We start from the raw sequence: 19,933 nt of genomic DNA on the forward strand, positions 1-19,933 counted from the left end.
CAGTTTTGGTCTCGTTCCAGGCAGAACTGAGTGATCTGCACTGGTGACCTGCCTCGGGGACCCATGCTGGAGCAGTCTGTTCCTGAAGGACTGCACCCCATGGAAAGGACCCACGCTGGAGCAGTTCGTGAAGAACTGTAGCCCATGGGAAGGACTCACGTTGGGGCAGTTTATGGAGGACTGTCTCCCGTGGGAGGGACCCCATGCTGGAGCAGAGGAAGAGGGTGAGGAGTCCTCCCCTGAGGAAGAAGGAGCAGCAGAAACAACGTGTGATGAACTGACCGCAAGCCCCATTCCCCATCCCCCCGTGCCGCTCAGGGGGAAGGAGGTAGAGAAAATCAGGAGTGACGCTGAGCCAGGAAGAAGGGAGGGGTGGGGGGAAGGTGTTTTTAGGATTTGGTTTTATTTCTCATTATCCTACTCTGATTTGATTGGTGATAAATTAAATTAGTTTTCCCCAAGTTGAGTCTCTTTCGTCCATGAGGTAATTGGTGAGTGATCTCTCCCTGTCCTTACTTTGACCCATGAGCCTTTCGTTATATTTTCTTGCCCCTGTCCAGCTGAGGAGGGGGAGTGATAGAGCGGCTTTGGTGGGCACGTGGTGTCCAGCCAGGGTCAACCTGCCACAAGCGGGAACGCAGGTGACAGCCCATGTGCCTGGTGCTGGCTGCTGCGGGGGGTGAGTATCTGTATCTTCCCCAAAGTGCGTGTGTGTGGAGGGTGTGTGTGTTCACCAGAAAACTTAAAGCTGGACCAGCCGGTTAGCAGGAGCCCCAGCTCCGGGCAGGGGTATCAGCTGGGCAGGGGGTTGGTGCTGGTACCTGGGTGGAGTGTGAGGTGCCAGGGGGACAACTGGGTGAGTGCTGCGTGTTTGCAGGGAGCATCAAGCTGGACCAGCCGGCAAGTAGGGGACCCATGGGGCGGGTCAGAGGGCCAGGACCTGGGCAGGGTACCAGGAGAACAGAGGGGCTGTGCCAATGCTCAGGGCACCTGCAAATATCCATGTGGCTTGTGAACCCTGAGAGAGTCGCGTGTGTACCTGCACTAGTGGCTGCCTGTCTCTGACAGCCCCAGAGGCGGTGGGGACATGGGTGTCTGCACTTGTGTGTTATGTGGGTCCTGTGTGTCGGTGCTGTTGATGGCAGCGCCTTGGCTGTGGCAGTCTGTCTGACCGTGTCAGTGTCCTTTTGCATGTGTACATGTGTGCCCACGTGTCTCTGGGGTACACACTGAGCCTCACTACTGGCTGAGCCTGCAAAGAGGAAAGCAGCAGCCATGGCCATTGACCTGGGATGGAGACCCCGGGTCACTAAGCTTGGCTCTAGCGGCCGGGCAGGAGGAATCACCAGGCTGTGGAGCTGCTGGAGGTGGTGGCTGCTTATAACATCCCCTAACATGCATCAATCCAGATGATGAAGGTGATACCAGGGTTAAAACAGGAGTGGTCAGTAGGATTGTTAAAAGGAAAGCCTGGAGTTCCCACATGCCTGTGAACTGCAAAAGGGTTAGTTCCCTCAGGGTGGTCTGGTTTTCCACCTTGCCTTCATAATTTTTCTGGGGAAACATTGTCAATGAGATAAATAGGGCCACTAAAATCACATCTGGTAGGTTTATGCTGATGTCTCTGAACAGGTCTGTCCACACACATGAGTCTGATTCCCTGCCTGTTCCTATAACAGATTTCCATCTGTTTTACCACCACTTTAAAAGAACATTTTTTTTTCAAATTATTATTCCTCAAAATAAAAATAACCATACAAGCAAGCCCATTCCTCCACCCCTTTACTTTCCTGTGTTGCAAACAGTACATACTCTTGTCTATAAGCCCACGCTTACTACCTTCTGCACGCCCTCTTTAAGCACCTATCCTGGCAGCAATTATTTTATTACACTGAAAGAGGCAAGGTCTGAGGTCAGCATTTACAGAAATGTCTACGTTCCTAACACATCTGGTAAGGTTGACACTTTCAATGACTCTTCATGGTTGCTACCTACTGAGTGGGAGGTTTCCGAGGACAGAAATCCATAGAAAAATCCTTAGGGAAGTATAAAAATTCTAGCCATAATTTTAAAGGGGTTGGTTTGTTTTTTTTTTTTTTCCTTCTCAAAGGAATTCTGATTTACTTGAGAATAAAAGGCCAGAATTCCCTAAAATCGCTTCCTTATGAGAAGCCATTTTGCCAGTGAATACCAGCTGAGTTTGTCATTCAAAGGTGAACTGACAAGAGAGACTAAGGTGACTACCTAAATGAGGATACCCACCCTTTAGCTGAGGTTAGTATAACCATACAGGAAACATTTTCTTTAAATCTTTGTTTTAGTTCAAACAAGGATTAATCAAAGGAAATCATATGTTTCAAATGACACAGACAATCAGTTGAAGCAATGAGAGAATCAATATTCTTGATCAGGATAATCATGTCAGGAATTAGGGAGGCATTGCATATCAATCACATAAATCACATCAATAATGCAGAACATAAATAACAAGTAGGATTGCTTATGCTGACCTGTGCCGATTTTGCTATGTTAAAGGTCAGTGGAGCTACAAAAAACACGAACACAAACCCCTCAGCCTCTTCATTTTAGAAGAATTAAATTCTGTAATCATAAAACATCTCTTTCATAGTAACAAATAAATACAGGAAATGGCAGAGAGCCCTCTTATTTCTATTTCTTGCTGTGATGGATAATGAAAATAATGAATCTTTGGAAAAGACTTGGAAGCATAATCTCAGAATAAACAAGTGGCAGAACAGGCAACCAAGTATGTAAGTCAAATATTGTCCACAGATCACACAGTCAGGAGGCAGTATTTCTGCCTGCCTAATCATAATCCAAGTAATCTGCCTTCTTTATAAAAATTATTGATATTTGTACTTCCCAAAGGGGTTTCTAGAATCAGTTTGCTACAGGAGCCTGCAGAAAAGGCAACATTTTAGTCCTCATTCTTTAACCTCAAATATTTTATTTCTAGTCAGTGATTTTTTCAAGGCAGTCTTTACCTCTTTGTTCCTCAAAGTATAAATGAAAGGGTTCAGCAGTGGCGTTACAAGGGTGTTCAGAAGGGCTACCACTTTGTTCATACTTAGTGAGGCACGCCCTCTTGGCCTGACGTAAATGAATATGAGCGCCCCATAAAGTGTGGTGACTACAGTCAGATGAGCAATGCAGGTGGAGAAAGCTTTCTGTCTCCCAGAAGCAGATGGGATCCTCATTATGGTCAAAATGATGGCGAAGTAGGAGATGACAGTCAAAAAGGAAGTGCTAAACAGAACCAATGTAGCAACAATGAAAACAAGCCATTCAATATGGTGGGTGTCAGTGCAAGCCAGCTTCAGCATTGGCCCAACGTCACAGTAGAAGTGATTGATGACATTGGGGCCACAGAATGGCAATCTAAACACCAGAATAGTTTGCACAAAGACAGTCATAAGGCCACCCATCCAAGAGCCAAACGAGAGCTGAGCACACAGTTTTCCACTCATGATGGTGGTGTAGTGGAGAGGGTTGCATATTGCTATGTATCGGTCAAAGGACATGGCTGTGAGGAGGAAAAACTCAGTAGCACCAAGGAAAAAGTGGGAGAAAGCTTGGGCTTTGCACCCAGCTACGGTGATAGACTTCTTGACCTCCAGAAGACAGGCCAAAAACTTGGGTACAGTGGCCGAGACATAGATGATTCCCAGAAATGACAGATTTCCAAGGAAGAAATACATGGGTTTGTGGAGAGTGTTGTCATTCACCACTGTGGCAATGATGATGACATTCCCAGTGACAGTCAAAATGTAGATGACCAAGACTCCCACAAAGATCAAAACATGAACCCTTTGAATGCTGGGGAAACCGAGAAGAATAAATTCAGTCACAAAAGTCTGGTTTTCCATCTTCTGCTTCCACTTTGTATATTTCTGCATTAATAAATATGGCAAGTAAAGGACTGATCAAAGTCTTTTTTTATGTGAGTGAGTAGGAAAGAGGAAATATAGAGATATACATGTGTATGCACATATAGTTATGTATACAAATTTATATATGTAAGAGACATTTTAAAATTGATTTTAACATTTATTTTAAAGAAACCAGGATGTTGAATCCTTATAATAGTTTTACTGTTTCATTTCTTAGTTGAAAAAGTTATCTCTCTTACACTAGAAGACTGTATAGAAGACTGAAGAATTTGTGATCGACAGTGATATATACTGTAATGTTCCCTCTACCAGTTACATTTCTAAGGGTGGAAGACATGACCCTAATTTATGTCCTCTAAAAGATGGATGTCTACTCAAAATTAATCTAGGCTCCTACTTTGAAGCTCAGAGTACCGCCAAAAAGTGATTAACCCCATCCGGACGTAGGCAACATGAACTACCTCTTACCATAGGCGTTTCTCCATCGGTTGTCCATACCAGAACACAGGATAGCTAGATGGCAATAGTTATCCAAAAATGTTATTGTTTAAACAGAGATGAAATGTATATCACCTTTTGTATACACGAAGCCTTCATAAGTCTGTCCTGGCCATAGCTTTATGTAAGAATTCACTCTTTTTCCACGGAATTATTTCATGCTAAAAAATAGACTATGCAGAAAATATTTTAAATCTCTGCTTTATGAAGATTTATGTCACCAGTTTTTTGTTACCTTGGTCTTTTTCATCCTCACAGGTTGTTGTCAAGCAGTTCTAAATGAAAGAAAGAGCATGCAAGTCACATCTTAAACCTATTAATTGCTCATGCATTCAGTTTTACTACAAAAAAGAAGTTCAAATGTTGGGACAGTCCTTTCATTCGTACTTATCAAAATAAGCATTAAGTTGACTGGGGAGTAGATATCATGATCTTCCCTTTCTAAGTACATTTTAAAAATCATTCAAGTTTCTGCCCCTCCCTGCTTTAGGGTAGGAATACCTTACCAATACATTATTGTCAACATATCATGTCTCTATTCACTATTATTTCTATCATGCAATCTAATTACACATACGAGCAAACAGTCTAAATATCTTGGACAGCAGATTTTTCTGAAATATTTTCTTTTTCTTGTCCTAAAACACTTAGAGTATAATACTCACATGCCTCGGTCTCTTTAGGGCCTGGATTACCTTCAGTAGCCACCAATGGTTCTCTGAATAATGAAAACACAAAAATGGAAGGAAGATATTCACATTTGTGAACAAGCCACCAATGTTAAAATCATCATCCCAAATAACAAATGTCTTCTGAGGAGGGAAGGGAGATAAATACCTGTCAGCAATGTCTATACTCAGCATATAATTAAACCTCTCTATGTGCTGTTGTTAAGCAAACTGAGTGGCTCCAGACGGAGGGAAGATATTCAGGTAGCTCCATTGCACATTCACAGGCATTTAATAAAGCCCATTACTGTGCAAAGACTATTGGCTGGGAAGGAGCAATTAACTCAGCTCATCCAACATGAAATCTTAGGGGAAAAATGGATCAATTAAAAGGCATAAAGGGCCTGCAGAATTTTAAAAAGCAGCCTAATTGATAAATCAGCATGGAAACCCACAGAGTATCTTAACTAGTAACAAAAATTAAACTCTTGTAAAGAGTCATGAAAAGAGCCCCAAATTCTCAGACAGACCTGATGAATCAGCTGTTGCAGAGTATGTCAGCTCTATGGATTCAATAACTATAAGGATCTATATTTTGTTTCCCTGCATTTATTTTCATTTTGGATGGTAAAATTGATTAAAAATTGTGTGCAAGTCTACACAGCCTCCTCTGGGTAAGATGCCTTGGGTAACAACTGTTGATAAGATAGTAGAGTGAGTGCAAAAGTCTTGTGGGAACAGAATACCCAAACCTGTCTGTTCTGAGAACTCTTTCTGAAGCATACTGCCATACCATAATGGCAGCTTCATTCCTGAATTAACTCAATAAACTTTAGGCTGTTTTTATCACTAATGAAGCTCTCTGTCCCACATGCCTCTCTACCTCACCTTAATTCTCGCTAAGGAAGTCCTTTGACAAGGAAGGAGCACATCCACTTGATCTGAACGGGGGGGCATGGGTGACGGGCTCAGTAAATGTTCTGAAATTTGTTTGACACCAAAGTTGAAAGCTTCCACTGGGAGTTAAAAAATTATATTCCTTAACTGCTAAGAGAAAGAAAATAATGAAGCTATTTTCACTGGGAACAAGTGGAGGTTGATGGGTGATTACGAACAGAGAACACAGCTGAGCAGCAGACAGGATGGGCCAGGAGGGTGTTTCATGTACATAACTGCACAGATATGCAGAAACAAAGGAAGATAGCTGCATACAGACATATGCAAGGGAGGGGAGCATTAATGATTTGATAAAGATTGAATTAGCCTTCGGGTGCTTATTAAGCAAATCACCTATGTGCACAACAAAAAGCCGCAGCTTGTTGTGATTCAGCACAGAACTAGGGATTTTTGATGCAACAGAATGATCCTGGTTCAAACTGAAATAAAAGCAGAAGTTTTTCTCATTTTGGTTTTGCTTTAGCTCAGCTACAGCAGCTTCCATCTGAAGTTCCAAACATTTCCATCTGCAAGAACAGAACTCCAAAGAGTTTTGGCTCCTGCAAGTTTTTCCTTCCCACCCCCAACCCTGATCCCATTAATTTTGTTGTCAAAGAGTTTCACAAACCATTAATCAGGTTTTTCTCAGATATTTGTCTCACTGCCTTTGAGTCGCATGCTTGCAATCCTTCTTCCTATCCCAAACACCCAGGGTTTTAAAGCAGCCCCTTTTTCTTTCTTACACAGGAGAAAGCCCCCAGCTCTGACCACAGTCAGCCCACAGCAGAGAGACAGCCCTCAAAAACACCAACGGAGACTCAACATTTACCTCAGACCCAGCCAAAGGGTTGGATGATGAACCCCTGCTCCTACCAGCTGCATTTATATTAAGGATGCTGCTTTTTCTCTCTTCTTGATATGCAAGGTGCATAAAGACAATCACAGCCTAACAGGCACTTTTTACAAGTACTGTTATCAGCACCAGGAGAGATGACCAGCTGATAGTTGGATTGCCAACAGAACACACAAGCACTCTGGGACGATTAATCAGCCTTTTTGTCCCTCCCTGTTGCTCCCACTAATGGTTTAGTTTCGACAGGTCTCAGACTGAAATAGATCTGTTATCAGCAATTTTCCCATCCGTGGAACATGTCAGTAAATCAAAGAGCGTGAGACAGCAGAACAGTGAAAAATGCAGCCTCCCCTTCCCACCTCAAGGACCTTTAATAGCCCTGCGTTATCTGTATGCAAATGAGATATGTGCTCCTCCAGTACTTGGTACTCCTGAAAGTTTGACAGGCTAGACAGGGAGTTGGCGTTTGGCGAGACCCATCACCAGTTCGGTCTTCAGCTTTCTCTTGCTGCCAGCCAGCTCAGCGGGACATTGTCGTTACCTTGGGTATCAGGTTTTTTCAGGGCATCTCAGAAGTCCCTGGTCTCCTGGAAGGTGACCCCTGACCCATTTCTCTGGGCCCCTAGGGCATTCAGTTTTTCAACAAGAATATGATCTGAGATCTGTTTTGTCCTGTCTGAAGTGGAAACAAAAAGGCCCATGCATGAATTATCCCACTGGGTACTGGGATTGACAGCCTCCTGGGAACCACGTGCAGTGGACTGCATGCATCGTGGTGGATAATTTAAAAAGGTTCTGCCCTGAAAGTCTTAAAAGGAGGATCACGCGAGCATGAATGATAATATCAGCACATCCTATTTGCAAGCGAATAACCTGAGGCCAGAAGAAAGTGTTACGCATCCCTGAGAAACATGCTGTTCACCACTGTCCATAAGCCTTCCAGCAATGAATCAGACCTTGCTCGCACTAAAAAGCCGGAGCTCCCGAGATATCTCCCTGCAGCCAGAGCTCCTTGCAGGTTCTGACTGCGGGCAGCAACACAAGCACGTACCTTTCCTTAGCTGAATAGGCTGGTTTTCAGAGAAAGGTGTTAAACACCCGGAAGACACAAATTTGCAAAGCGATGTGGTGGTTTTGCAAATGCTAAGGAAACAGGAGCAGTAAAGGTTAATGACTGTAAAAAAACCCAAAACGAACCAAACAACCGAACAAAAAAAAACCCCAAACAAACCGAAAAGAACAGAAGAGATGAAGAAGTTTCAGCAACTGAACTGTGAACTTCTACTTGGGGGAGGGTGAAATCTTTCCCAAGTATCCTTTTCCTTTTCTGACCCCTTGTTCTCATGCCTAGCTCATTTTTCGTGGCTAGCCCCACCACAGCCAGCACAACCCCAAAACCTGCAGTTCAGAGCACACATCTGGAGCAGGAGTCTGTAAAAGCAGCACTGCCAGATTGCTGAAACTGCTGGTTTTCAAGATGCACACGCCTGATTACCGCCAGTAGCTTTCTGGATGGTCTTTATTGGCATCTTATGCAGGAAGATTATAGTTCCTGTGTATGCAGTTCCCACACACAAGAATGTTCTCTTTAGCTCAAAGGAATAAGGCAAAGACACTTTCTTCCGCTACCTTTTAGGGAAGAGTTCATTTCTTCCCTCTCCCCCACGGCCTTTCTAAAAGTGTCCTGAAAGCCAGACACCTCCAGAGATATGCCTGGTACATAATATATTCCCTCCACATCACCCCTACACTTTTGAGGAGAACTAGGAGTGCTGTGTAGCCGGTGGTGCACAGCTAGTGTGCACTCTCGGTGCAGGCCACAGCTTTCCTGACAGCTTTTCTCAAGGCTTGCTTGACCTCTCTGTTCCTCAGGCTTACAGTGGGTTCACGAGGGGTGGGAGGATGGTGTAGAAAGAGGAGAAGATTTTGTTCAGGTTTCTCAGTGGGGGTGTCCCAGGCAGCAAATCGACAGTAAGAAGTGTCCCTTAGAAAATGCTGACCACAGTGATGTGTGAGAAGGCTTTCACTTCTCACACATGGTGGAGAAGGCCTTCTGCCCCCCATGCTCGATGGGAGCCTCAGGATGGCATCTGTAATGCAGACATAAGGTGCCCGAGTGAACAAAAATGGCAAGACTACATCTCGGATAGACATTGCAGCAGCCTGGTGTCACTGCAGGAGAGCTGCAACCACGAGGTCAAATCACAGAAGTGGTCAATTGGGCTGGGGCCTGTCCAGGTTTCGACTGGGGTAGAGCTGATTTTCTTCCTACTAGCCTGGTATAGTGGTCTGTTTTGGATTTAGTACGAGAATAATGTTGATAACACACTAATGTTTTAGTTATTGCTAAGTAGTGTTTACCCTAATCAAGGAATTTTCAACTTCCCATGCTCTGCCAGGTGCACAAGAAGCTGGGAGGGAGCATAGCCAGAACAGCTGACCCAAACTGGCCGACGGGGTATTCTATACCATATGACGTCATGCTCAGTACATAAACTGGGGGAGGGGGCTGGGGAGCAGCAATCGCTGCTCAGGGACTGGCTGGACATCAGTTGGAGGGTGATGAGCAATTGCATCGTGCATCATTTGCTTTGTATATTCTATTATTATTATTATTATTATTACTACTACTACCACTACTACTACTACTATTTTACTTTATTTTATTTCAATTATTAAACTGTCTTTATCTCAACCCATAAGTTTTCTCTTTTTTACCCTCCCGATTCTCTCCCCCACCCCACCAGAGCAGGAGGAGTGAGCGAGCGGCTGTGTGGTGTTTAGTTGCTGGCGAGGGTTAAACCACCACAGTCTTTTTTTGGCACCCAATGTGGGGCTCGAAAGGTAGAGATAGCAACAGGTTAACTAGAGCGTATTAAGAAATTTATATCCATTAACAGTTGCCAGTCACAATATTGATTCATCTGTTCTCGATATTAGTTTATCTGATTTGCACCATGCTGTTGTTTTTACTGTACTTGTTAAAGATTGGTGCTGGGTTTTGTAGTATGCTGTGCTCTGCAGTGATTAGTGATGTTTTGCCTGGGAGATTTGTTATTAAAACACTGGCATTGGGAGTTATTTAGTATTTGGGATTTGTAATGAAGCCGTTACTGTATTTCGGGTACCATCTCATGGAGACCATTAGCAATTATACCTCTTCCTCTGAGAGATTTTTTATGGAGGAAATAGAGAATGGCACCTTCACTACCTTCCTCTATGATGTCGTCTCCTTTGTTAAAATAACTTGTTAGTACCTTGAACATCCTTGGGTAGTTAAGATACATCTGTTGGTACTCCTTGGGAATATTGTTTTGGTTTTATCCAAGGTTAGTAAGCAATTTAAGAATGTCATCCAGAGATCCGCCCCAAAGCTGGATAGTTATGAGTGGCAGGGTGAGTGGGATAGCATGGGCAAATGCCTAGGACGATGGGCACCCTCAGTGTTCTGGAACTTCATCCCTGCACAAGTGCAGAATCCTGAAAAATTAGTAGAATATTTGGAGAAAGTATGCTGTCACCCTGGCCATTCTAGGGACACACAAATCACTACAATGTGCTGGGGCCTGGCCCACGCCTACCGAGCCCTGTTTAACACCACTCAGAACCCCCAAGGGGAAGGAAACGTCTCTGCATCTGACGACAAAATGACGGGCACTGCAGCTATTCCAACCCTGGCGACAGGCACTGTGGCTACTCCGCCCCCGCGACACAGAACCAACACGTGCCAGTATCAGTCGCCCCTATACAAAAAAGAAAATACACAAGGAAATCAGCTTGTTTAGTAAGGGATGAAGATGAACCAGGACCATCACGACAACAGGAGGAGGAAGAGGCAGAACCTGTAAATGAGATGGTGACCACCCGATCCCTATCCCGGGGTGAGCTGTGAGATACGCAAAAAGACTTCAGCCGTTGTCCAGGCGAGCACATTGTCACCTGGCTGCTCCGATGCTGGAACAACGGGGCCGGTAGCCTGGAATTAGAGGATAGGGAAGCCAAGCAGCTGGGATCCCTTTCTAGGGAAGGGGGCATTGACAAAGCGATTGGACAAGGGGCACAAGTCCTCAGCCCCTGGAGGCGACTCCTGTCAGGCGTGAAGGAAAGGTATCCCTTCAAGGAAGATGTCATATGTCACCCAGGCAAGTGGACCACCATGGAGAGAGGTATCCAGTACCTGAGGGAATTAGGCATGCTGGAGGTGATTTATGATGACCTGAACAACGAGCAGTTATCCAAAGACCCAGATGAAGTCAAATGCACGCGACCCATGTGGTGGAAGTTTGTACGGAGCGCACCAGCGTCACATGCAAACTCACTGGCAATAATGACCTGGAGAGATGGAGAGGAACAAACAGTGGATGAACTGGCTGGCCAACTCCGGCAATATGAAGAAAGTCTCTCCTCCCTTCGGGCCTGTGATACGCATGCCCCGGGGCACCCTGTGGTTTTACCTGCGTGACCATGGAGAGGACATGAGGAACTGGGATAGAAAATGTACCTCAGCCCTAGAGGCACGGGTATGTGAGTTGCAAGGAAAAACAACCTCCAAAGGGGGTTCTTCCAGGAAAACCGCTGCTCCAGTCTCCAGTGAGCAGCTCCCCAGACAGAGCAGAAGGGCTGATTCCACTTCCAATCTTAATAAAGGGACTTCTGATTCACATTTACAAGAAACGAATAGCGAATACGACCAGGACTAGAGGGGCCCTGCCTCCAGCCAGGTGGAGGAAAGGGACAACCGGGTTTACTGGACTGTGTGGATTCGATGGCCTGGCACATCAGAGCCACAGGAGTATAAGGCTCTCGTAGACACCGGTGCACAGTGTACCCTGATGCCATCAAACTATAAAGGGGCAGAACTCATCTGTATTTCTGGAGTGACAGGGGGATCCCAAGAGTTAACTGTATTGGAGGCCGAAGTGAGCCTAACCGGGAATGAGTGGCAGAAGCACCCCATTGTGACTGGCCCAGAGGCTCCGTGCATCCTTGGCATAGACTACCTCAGGAGAGGGTATTTCAAGGACCCAAAAGGGTACCGGTGGGCTTTTGGTATAGCTGCCCTGGAGACGGAGGAAATTAAACATCTGTCTACCTTGCCCCGTCTCTCGGAGGATCCTTCTGTTGTGGGATTGTTGAAGGTCCAAGAACAACAGGTACCAATCGCTACCACAACAGTGCACTGGCGGCAATACCGCACCAACCGAGACTCCCTGCTTCCCATCCATGAGCTGATTCGTCGACTGGAGAGCCAAGGAGTCATCAGCAAGACTCGCTCACCCTTTAACAGTCCCATATGGCCAGTGCGGAAGTCTAATGGAGAGTGGAGATTAACAGTAGACTATCGTGGCCTGAACGAAGTCACGCCGCCACTGAGTGCTGCTGTGCCGGACATGCTAGAACTCCAGTACGAACTGGAATCAAAGGCAGCCAAGTGGTACGCCACAACTGACATCGCTAATGCGTTCTTCTCAATCCCTTTGGCGGCAGAGTGCAGGCCACAGTTTGCTTTCACTTGGAGGGGCGTCCAGTACACCTGGAACCGCCTGCCCCAGGGGTGGAAACACAGCCATGGACTGTTGCCATGGACTGATCCACACTGCACTGGAACAGGGTGAGACTCCAGAACACCTGCAATTCATTGATGACATCATCGTGTGGGGCAACACAGCAGAAGAAGTTTTTGAGAAAGGGGAGAGAATAATTCCAATCCTTCTGAAGGCCGGTTTTGCCATAAAACAGAGTAAGGTCAAGGGACCCGCACAGGAAATCCAGTTTTAAGGAATAAAATGGCAAGATGGACATCAACATATCCCGATGGATGTGATCAATAAAATAACAGCCATGTCTCCACGAACTAGCAAAAAGGAAACACAAGCTTTCTTAGGCGTTGTGGGCTTTTGGAGAATGCATATTCCAGATTACAGCCTGATTGTAAGCCCTCTCTGTCAAGTGACCAGGAAGAAGAACAATTTCAAATGGGGCCCTGAGCAACGACAAGCCTTTGAACAAATTAAACAGGAGATAGTTCAGGCAGTAGCCCTTGGGCCAGTCCGGGCAGGACAAGATGTGAAGAATGTGCTCTACACCGCAGCCGGGGAGAATGGCCCTACCTGGAGCCTCTGGCAGAAAGCACCAGGGGAGACTCGAGGTCGACCCTTAGGGTTCTGGAGTCGGGGATACAGAGGATCCGAGGCCCGCTACACTCCAACTGAGAAGGAGATATTGGCAGCACATGAAGGGGTTCGAGCTGCTCTGGAAGTGGTTGGTACTGAAGCCCAGCTCCTCCTGGCACCCCGACTGCCGGTGCTGGGCTGGATGTTCAAAGGGAGGGTCCCCTCTACACATCATGCAACTGATGCTACGTGGAGTAAGTGGGTCGCACTGATCACACAACGGGCCCGAATAGGAAACCCCAGTCGCCCAGGAATCTTGGAGGTGATCACGAACTGGCCAGAAGGCAAAGATTTTGGAATGTCCGCAGAGAAGGAGGTGACACATGCTGACGAGGCCCCACTGTATAACAAACTACCAGAAAACGAGAAGCAATATGCCCTGTTCACTGATGGGTCCTGTCGCTGTGTGGGAAAGCATCGGAGGTGGAAAGCTGCTGTATGGAGTCCTATACGCCAAGTTGCAGAAACTGCTGAAGGAGAAGGTGAATCGAGTCAGTTTGCAGAGGTGAAAGCCATCCAGCTGGCCTTGGACATTGCCGAACGAGAAAAATGGCCAGTACTTTATCTCTATACTGACTCATGGATGGTGGCAAATGCCCTGTGGGGGTGGTTGCAGCAGTGGAAGCAGAACAAATGGCAGCGCAGAGGTAAACCCATCCGGGCTGCCGCATTGTGGCAAGATATTGCTGCCTGAATAGAGAACCTGACTGTAAAAGTACGTCACGTAGATGCTCACGTACCCAAGAGCCAGGCCACTGAGGAACATCAAAACAACCAGCAGGTGGACCAGGCTGCTAAGATTGAAGTGGCTCAGGTGGATCTGGACTGGCAACATAAGGGTGAATTATTTATAGCTCGGTGGGCCCATGACGCCTCAGGTCATCAAGGAAGAGACGAAACATACAGATGGGCTCATGATCGAGGGGTGGACTTGACCATGGACGCTATTGCACAGGTTATCCATGAATGTGAAACATGCGCTGCAATCAAGCAAGCCAAGCGAGTAAAGCCTTTCTGGTATGGAGAACAATGATTGAAATACAAATATGGGGAGACCTGGCAGATTGATTATATCACACTCCCACAAACCTGCCAAAGCAAGCGCTATGTGCTCAACTATGGTGCAAGCAAACACCGCATGGCTGGAAACATACCCTGTGCCCCATGTCACCACCCGGAACACCATCCTGGGCCTTGAAAAACAAGTCCTATGGCGACATGGCACCCCAGAAAGAATTGAGTCAGACAAGGGGACTCATTTCCGAAACACCCTCACAGACACCTGGGCCAAAGAGCATGGCATTGAGTGGGTCTATCACATCCCCTACCACGCACCAGCCTCCGGGAAAATCGAACGATACAATGGACTGCTAAAGACTACACTGAGAGCAATGGGTGGTGGGACATACAAGGATTGGGACACACATTTAGCAAAGGCCACCTGGTTAGTGAACACTAAGGGATCTGTCACTCGAGCTGGCCCTGCCCAATCCAAACCCTTACGTACTGTAGAGGGGGATAAAGTCCCTGTCGTGCATATGAGGAATATGCTGGGGAAGACGGTCTGGGTTACTCCTGCCTCAGGCAAAAGAAAACCCATTCGTGGGACTGCTTTTGCTCAAGGATTCGGGTGCACTTGGTGGGTAATGTGAAAGGATGGGGAGGTCCGGTGTGTACCCCAAGAGGATTTGATTTTGGGTGAAAATAGCCAATGAACTGAATTGTATGATGTTAACATGTATACAGTGTTGTATGCCATCACTTCTATGGTTGCTATGTGCCATATCCACAGTATTACAGTAAGAATCAACCAGATTAATGAGGAATAAACTTTGATGAAACCGAGAAAAGTGTAGCGGTGATGGAACAAGAACCGGCTTCAGCATGCAATAATCCAACACCACACACCATCTCTCCTGCCCTGGAAGACTGTTATGACAGATGGAGCCCAAAGTCATGGACTAAATGAACTCAATGGACATTTCAGAGGGATGGCCCATGGACTAAGGGAATGATATCTGTGTGTATATATCAAAAGACAGGAAAAGTGGTGGTGATTAATTGGAATGTATTGGAAAATCTGAGACCTAGGCATGACGTAAATGATATAGAATAAGGGGTGGATACTGTCCTGGTTTCGGCTGGGATAGAGTTAAATTTCTTTCCAGTAGCTGGTGTGGTGCTGTGTATTGGGTTTGGTATGAGAGGAATGCTGATGGCACATTGATGCTTTAGTTGTTGCTAAATAGTGTTTACCTTAGTCAAGGAATTTTCAGCCTCCCATGCTCTGCCAAGTGCACAAGAGGCTGGGAGGGAGCATAGCCAGGACAGCTAACCCAACTGACCAACGCGGTATTCCATACCATATGACGTCATGCTCAGTATGTAAACTGGGGAAGGGGGCTGGGGAGCAGCAGTTGCTGCTCAGGGACTGGCTGGGCATCGGTTGGAGGGTGGTGAGCAATTGCATCATGCATCACTTGCTTTTTCTATTCTATTAGTATTAGTATTAGTATTAGTATTAGTATTAGTATTAGTATTAGTATTAGTATTAGTACTATTTTACTTTATTTTATTTCAATTATTAAACTGTCTTTATCTCAACCCACGAGTTTTCTCACTTGTACCCTCCTGATTCTCTCCCCCATGCCACCAGAGCAGGAGGAGTGAGTGAGCGGTGGTTAAACCAGGAGAGGCCACAAAACTTCAATTGGCTTGAGAAGTATGTGATGATTGTGAAACTAGTCATTCCCCCCAGCTGCCAATGGGAAAAACACCTTCCAGTTCATCATGCTTGTATAGAGCATTTGATAACATATGGCCAGGTACTGATTGGAGGACATGGTGGTCAGCAGGTAACACTCGAGGACTGCAAGAGATCCAAAGAAATAGAGCTGAGCCATACAGTCCTGAGCAGAGGTGGTCCCGTCCCCAGTCAGGAAGTTGGCCAGCAGCCTGGGCAGGTTGATGGAAGTATAGCAGGTCTCCAAGCTGCTCAAATTCACTGGAAAGAATTGCATTCGACTGTGGAGATGCTGGCGCGTCGCCACCAGCACAACAATGAAGATGTTCCCAAGCACGGTCTCTGCACAGACAATGATATAGTCTGATCAGATCCATATGTTTGGGTTGGCTTTTGGGATTGCATTGGCATTATTTTTCTTGGGGATTGGAGGCACCAGGGGTTCTGGGTTCTGGGGGAGGGGGGAGGGAATGCTCTGGTGAGATAAGTGAGGAGGTACATCCTTGAAACTAGGTAAGAGCTACCAATTAACCCCATTGTTTTCCAGCAAATTCCTCTAGAGTAGTCTGACCTATTCTGACCTATTCTAATTAGCATAGTAAAAACCGCACCCAAGGGCAGGAAAGCTCCCTACCCAACAAAGCCCCTTCCCCACTGAATATGTGCAGTAAAAAGAAAGGACACTGTGACTTTATGTGAAGATGAGGCATTACAAGAACCAATAGAAGCAAGGATGACTAAGCGTAGATGTAAAAGTACGGATAACTGTTGCTCGGAATGTATAAAATGCTTACGGTGCATTAACTGAGGTGTGCTAGCTTTGTGGAGTTATCACCTAGTACCCATCTCTGTGCAGACATGGAATAAACAAATATCTCGGCTCTGTGTGTGGGATTGGCTTATTGCACACCGGATAACGAACCCCGCTTGAGGGACAACAGTTTGGGCGACCCAGATGGGACTGGCATTCTAGCCTTGCCCAGGATTGTCCTGCGGTTCCAGATGGGAGACGGGACCGGGTAAGACTCCAGCACGCACTGACCTCTTGATCGGGGACTCCACCGGTTCCTCACCACTGACGGGCGACAGAAAACACAACAGTGCAACACCACAATACGAGATATTTGCAAGGACGTAAGGGACTGCAGAGGTAAGTAGATGCTTTTTGGGATTGTTCTGCGTAAGATGCGCCTAGAAAAAGGCCCGCGGCAGGAGCTTAAGTAAAGGCTTCTCATGTAGATGTGTGGTAAAATCTTACCCTTACCGACAGTGGATCAGAGCTGGGTGCGCAGTAAAATCTTGCCTTTGCCGACAGGGGGTCGGAGCTGAGTGCGTGATAAGTTTTCACCTTTACCGACAGTGGGTTGGTGCTGGGTGAGTGGTAAGATTTTACCTTTGCTGGCAGGGGGCCGGAGCCGAATGTATGAAGCTGAGGAATTCTTGGAGAAAATATTACGCGTAATATGGGTGCAGCTACTTCCACTAAGGTAAACCTATGCTCTCCTTTAGGATGCATCCTGAAAAATTGGATAAGTTTGGAGGCGATCCCCTAAGGAAAGATAGCTTGATAACTTATTGTACCCAATGTACCGATGTATGAATTGGATGATGGGGCAAAATAGCCAGAGAGTGGATCACTGAGTTATAATACTATTTTGCAATTAATGTTGTTTTGTAGAAGAATAGATAAATGGGATGAAGTTATGTACGTTGATTTGTTTTTCACTTTGAGAAATGGTCATGAAACTCGTAAGAAATGTAAACTGATGATGAATGATGCAAACAGAATGTATATGTTAGCAGAAAGTGTTAATGGGAAAGGAAAGAAAAAGAATTTTGTAAAAGATGTGAAAAAGGAAAGAAATGTATTAAGGATCGTGGGGAGGCTGAAGATGTACAAATGTTGGTCCCCAAGGGGATCCAGTAGAAAAGAGGGAGGAAAAATCACAAGACAGCAGTAGTGACAGCGGAGGTGAAAGTTTTAGTCTGATATCTGGAAGAATGAGAGGGCAACGTCCTGCGATACAAGCCCCTTTAAGACAGGCAGTAGGAATAGAGGGACAACCGGTGTTTGTACATGTCCCATTTACTACTTCAGATTTATTGAACTGGAAACAATCAGTAGGATCTTACCGAGAGAATGCAGAGAGAATGCATCAACTGCTTGAAACAAGTAACCCAAATTGGGGAGATATACAAAGCATTGTTAAATACTTTCTTCATAACAGAAGAAAGACACATGGTATTAGAAAAATCTAGGGAAGAAGGGAGGAGGGAAATGAAGGTGAAAATGTAGATAATTATGTACCAAAACCAGAACCTTCTTGGGATCTGAATGATAGAGCTGGGAAAGCAATGTTAAAAAAATATCAGCAAATGATCCTTTATGGGGTCCAGCATGGAATACCAAAGCCTAAAAATGTTTCAAAGTTATATGAAGTAAGGCAGGGGTTAGAGGAGAATCCCTCGGCCTTTTATGAAAGATTATGTGAAACTGCTCATAGATGGACAGATTTAGATCTGGAGGATGACGCTAATAGAAAAATGTTTAATATGTTATTTATAGGACAATCAGCCTCTGATATTAGATAGAAACTGCAGCAAGTAGATGGAGCTGGGGGAACATCTGCATCACAATTAATTGAAATAGCGTACAAGGTATAATAGAGATGAGAAAGAAAAAAGAGAAAAACTTCAGAAAAACTTAAGAAAGTCTTAAAGAAAAAGAGAATGGAATAAAATTACAAGCCTCATTGCTAGCAGCTGCAATCACTGAAAATTCAGGCAGAGGAAGAGGTAGGACCCGAGGCAGAGGGAGAGGAGGAAGTGGATGGAATGGGGCAGGATGAGAACAGAATCCTCGAGCCGTCCCCCTTTGGGCCCTAACCAGTGTGCTTTTTGCAAAGAGGAGGGACATTGGAAAAATGAATGTCTGCAGAGGAAAAAACTGTTTGTTGAATCTATGAAGAAGTTGGGGCAAGAGACAGATGCTAACCTGATTATGTTGGGAACCTCTGACTCTGAATGAAGAGAACTGGGGGAAAGTATTAAGATCTCCCCAGCAGATCCCCTGGTTCCAGTAAAGCTGGGAAATGAAGTTATAGATTTCTTAGTAGATGGAGCAACGCACTCTGTAGTAACTAGTTGTAAAAGGACCCCTAAGTAAAACTTACATGCCAATTGTTGAGGTCATGGGAAAATGAGCCCTTAGCCCATTTTAAAACCTATGGAATTGGAAACACTTACATTGACTTATTAATTTTTACATATGCCAGAATGCCCTCTAGCATTATTAGGACGTGACTTATTGTGTAAACTAAAGGCTCAGCTAACATTCTCTGATAAGTCTATTCAGCTACATGTGGAGACTGCATGGAAAGCCCAATTGTGTCTGCTGACTGAGAAAGGAGAGGAGACGACTGGGATCCCAGAAGAAATCATGGATGCTGTGATACCCCTAGTATGGGCTTCTAAGAAACCAGGACAAGCCAAGAAAGTCGCTCGGGTAAAAACAGAGTTGAAACTGGAAGCTCAGCTGGTAAGAAATTAGAAGCCAGAATGGGCTTAGAATTGTTAATCAACACCTTTATGCAATTCCATCTGTTGTGGGAGTGCCAATCAGAATATAATACTCCCATCTTACCAGTTAAGAACTCAAGAGTATCGGTTGGTACAAGATTTAAGGGAAATTAATAAAATCACTGTTGATGTACATCCAGTAGTGCCAAATCCTTATGTCAGCAATTCCAGAAAATAGAGTGTATTTTACAGTGCTGGACCTGAAGGATGCGTTCTTTTGCATCTCCTTGGAAGAGGAGATTTACAAGATATTTGCCTTTGAATGGGAGAGCCCTACCACCAGGAGGAAAATACAGCTTTGCTGGACTGCGGTACCACATGGATTCAAGAACAGCCCAACACTGTTTGGTAACGTACTTGCTAAAGAACTGGAAGATTGCAAGGTAAGGATCCTTCCATCATTTTGTTGCAATACGTGGATGACATCTTGCTTGGAGCAAGGACTGAACAGAAATGTAAAACTGCAACTATTGATTTGTTGAATTTTTTGAGTTTTGCTGGATATCGGGTATCCCAGAAAAAGGCCCAAGTGGTACAAACTACAGTAACATACTTGGGATTTGTAATTTCTC

The 19,933-nt window shown here is 45.3% G+C and overlaps 1 protein-coding gene and 2 pseudogenes across 1 annotated transcript; 2 read left to right on the forward strand and 1 right to left on the reverse strand.

The window, feature by feature from the left end:
• Window positions 1-19,933, forward strand: part of LOC142091706 (von Willebrand factor A domain-containing protein 5A-like) — a 521,312-nt pseudogene that overhangs the window by 290,077 nt on the left and 211,302 nt on the right.
• Window positions 1-19,933, forward strand: part of LOC142091600 (epimerase family protein SDR39U1-like) — a 334,998-nt pseudogene that overhangs the window by 111,130 nt on the left and 203,935 nt on the right.
• Window positions 1,888-3,887, reverse strand: LOC142092063 (olfactory receptor 6X1-like). The gene has a single exon (XM_075171800.1). The coding sequence runs from the start codon at window positions 3,885-3,887 to the stop codon at window positions 2,946-2,948; it is 942 nt and encodes a 313-aa protein (XP_075027901.1). The 3' UTR covers window positions 1,888-2,945.

This window comes from Calonectris borealis, chromosome 22 (genome assembly GCF_964195595.1).
Source record: "Calonectris borealis chromosome 22, bCalBor7.hap1.2, whole genome shotgun sequence".
Classification (NCBI taxonomy): domain Eukaryota; kingdom Metazoa; phylum Chordata; class Aves; order Procellariiformes; family Procellariidae; genus Calonectris; species Calonectris borealis.

Coding starts and splice junctions, on each gene's coding strand:
- LOC142092063 (XM_075171800.1), bottom strand. CDS start 3,887: ATGGAAAACCAGACTTTTGTGACTGAATTTATTCTTCTCGGTTTCCCC.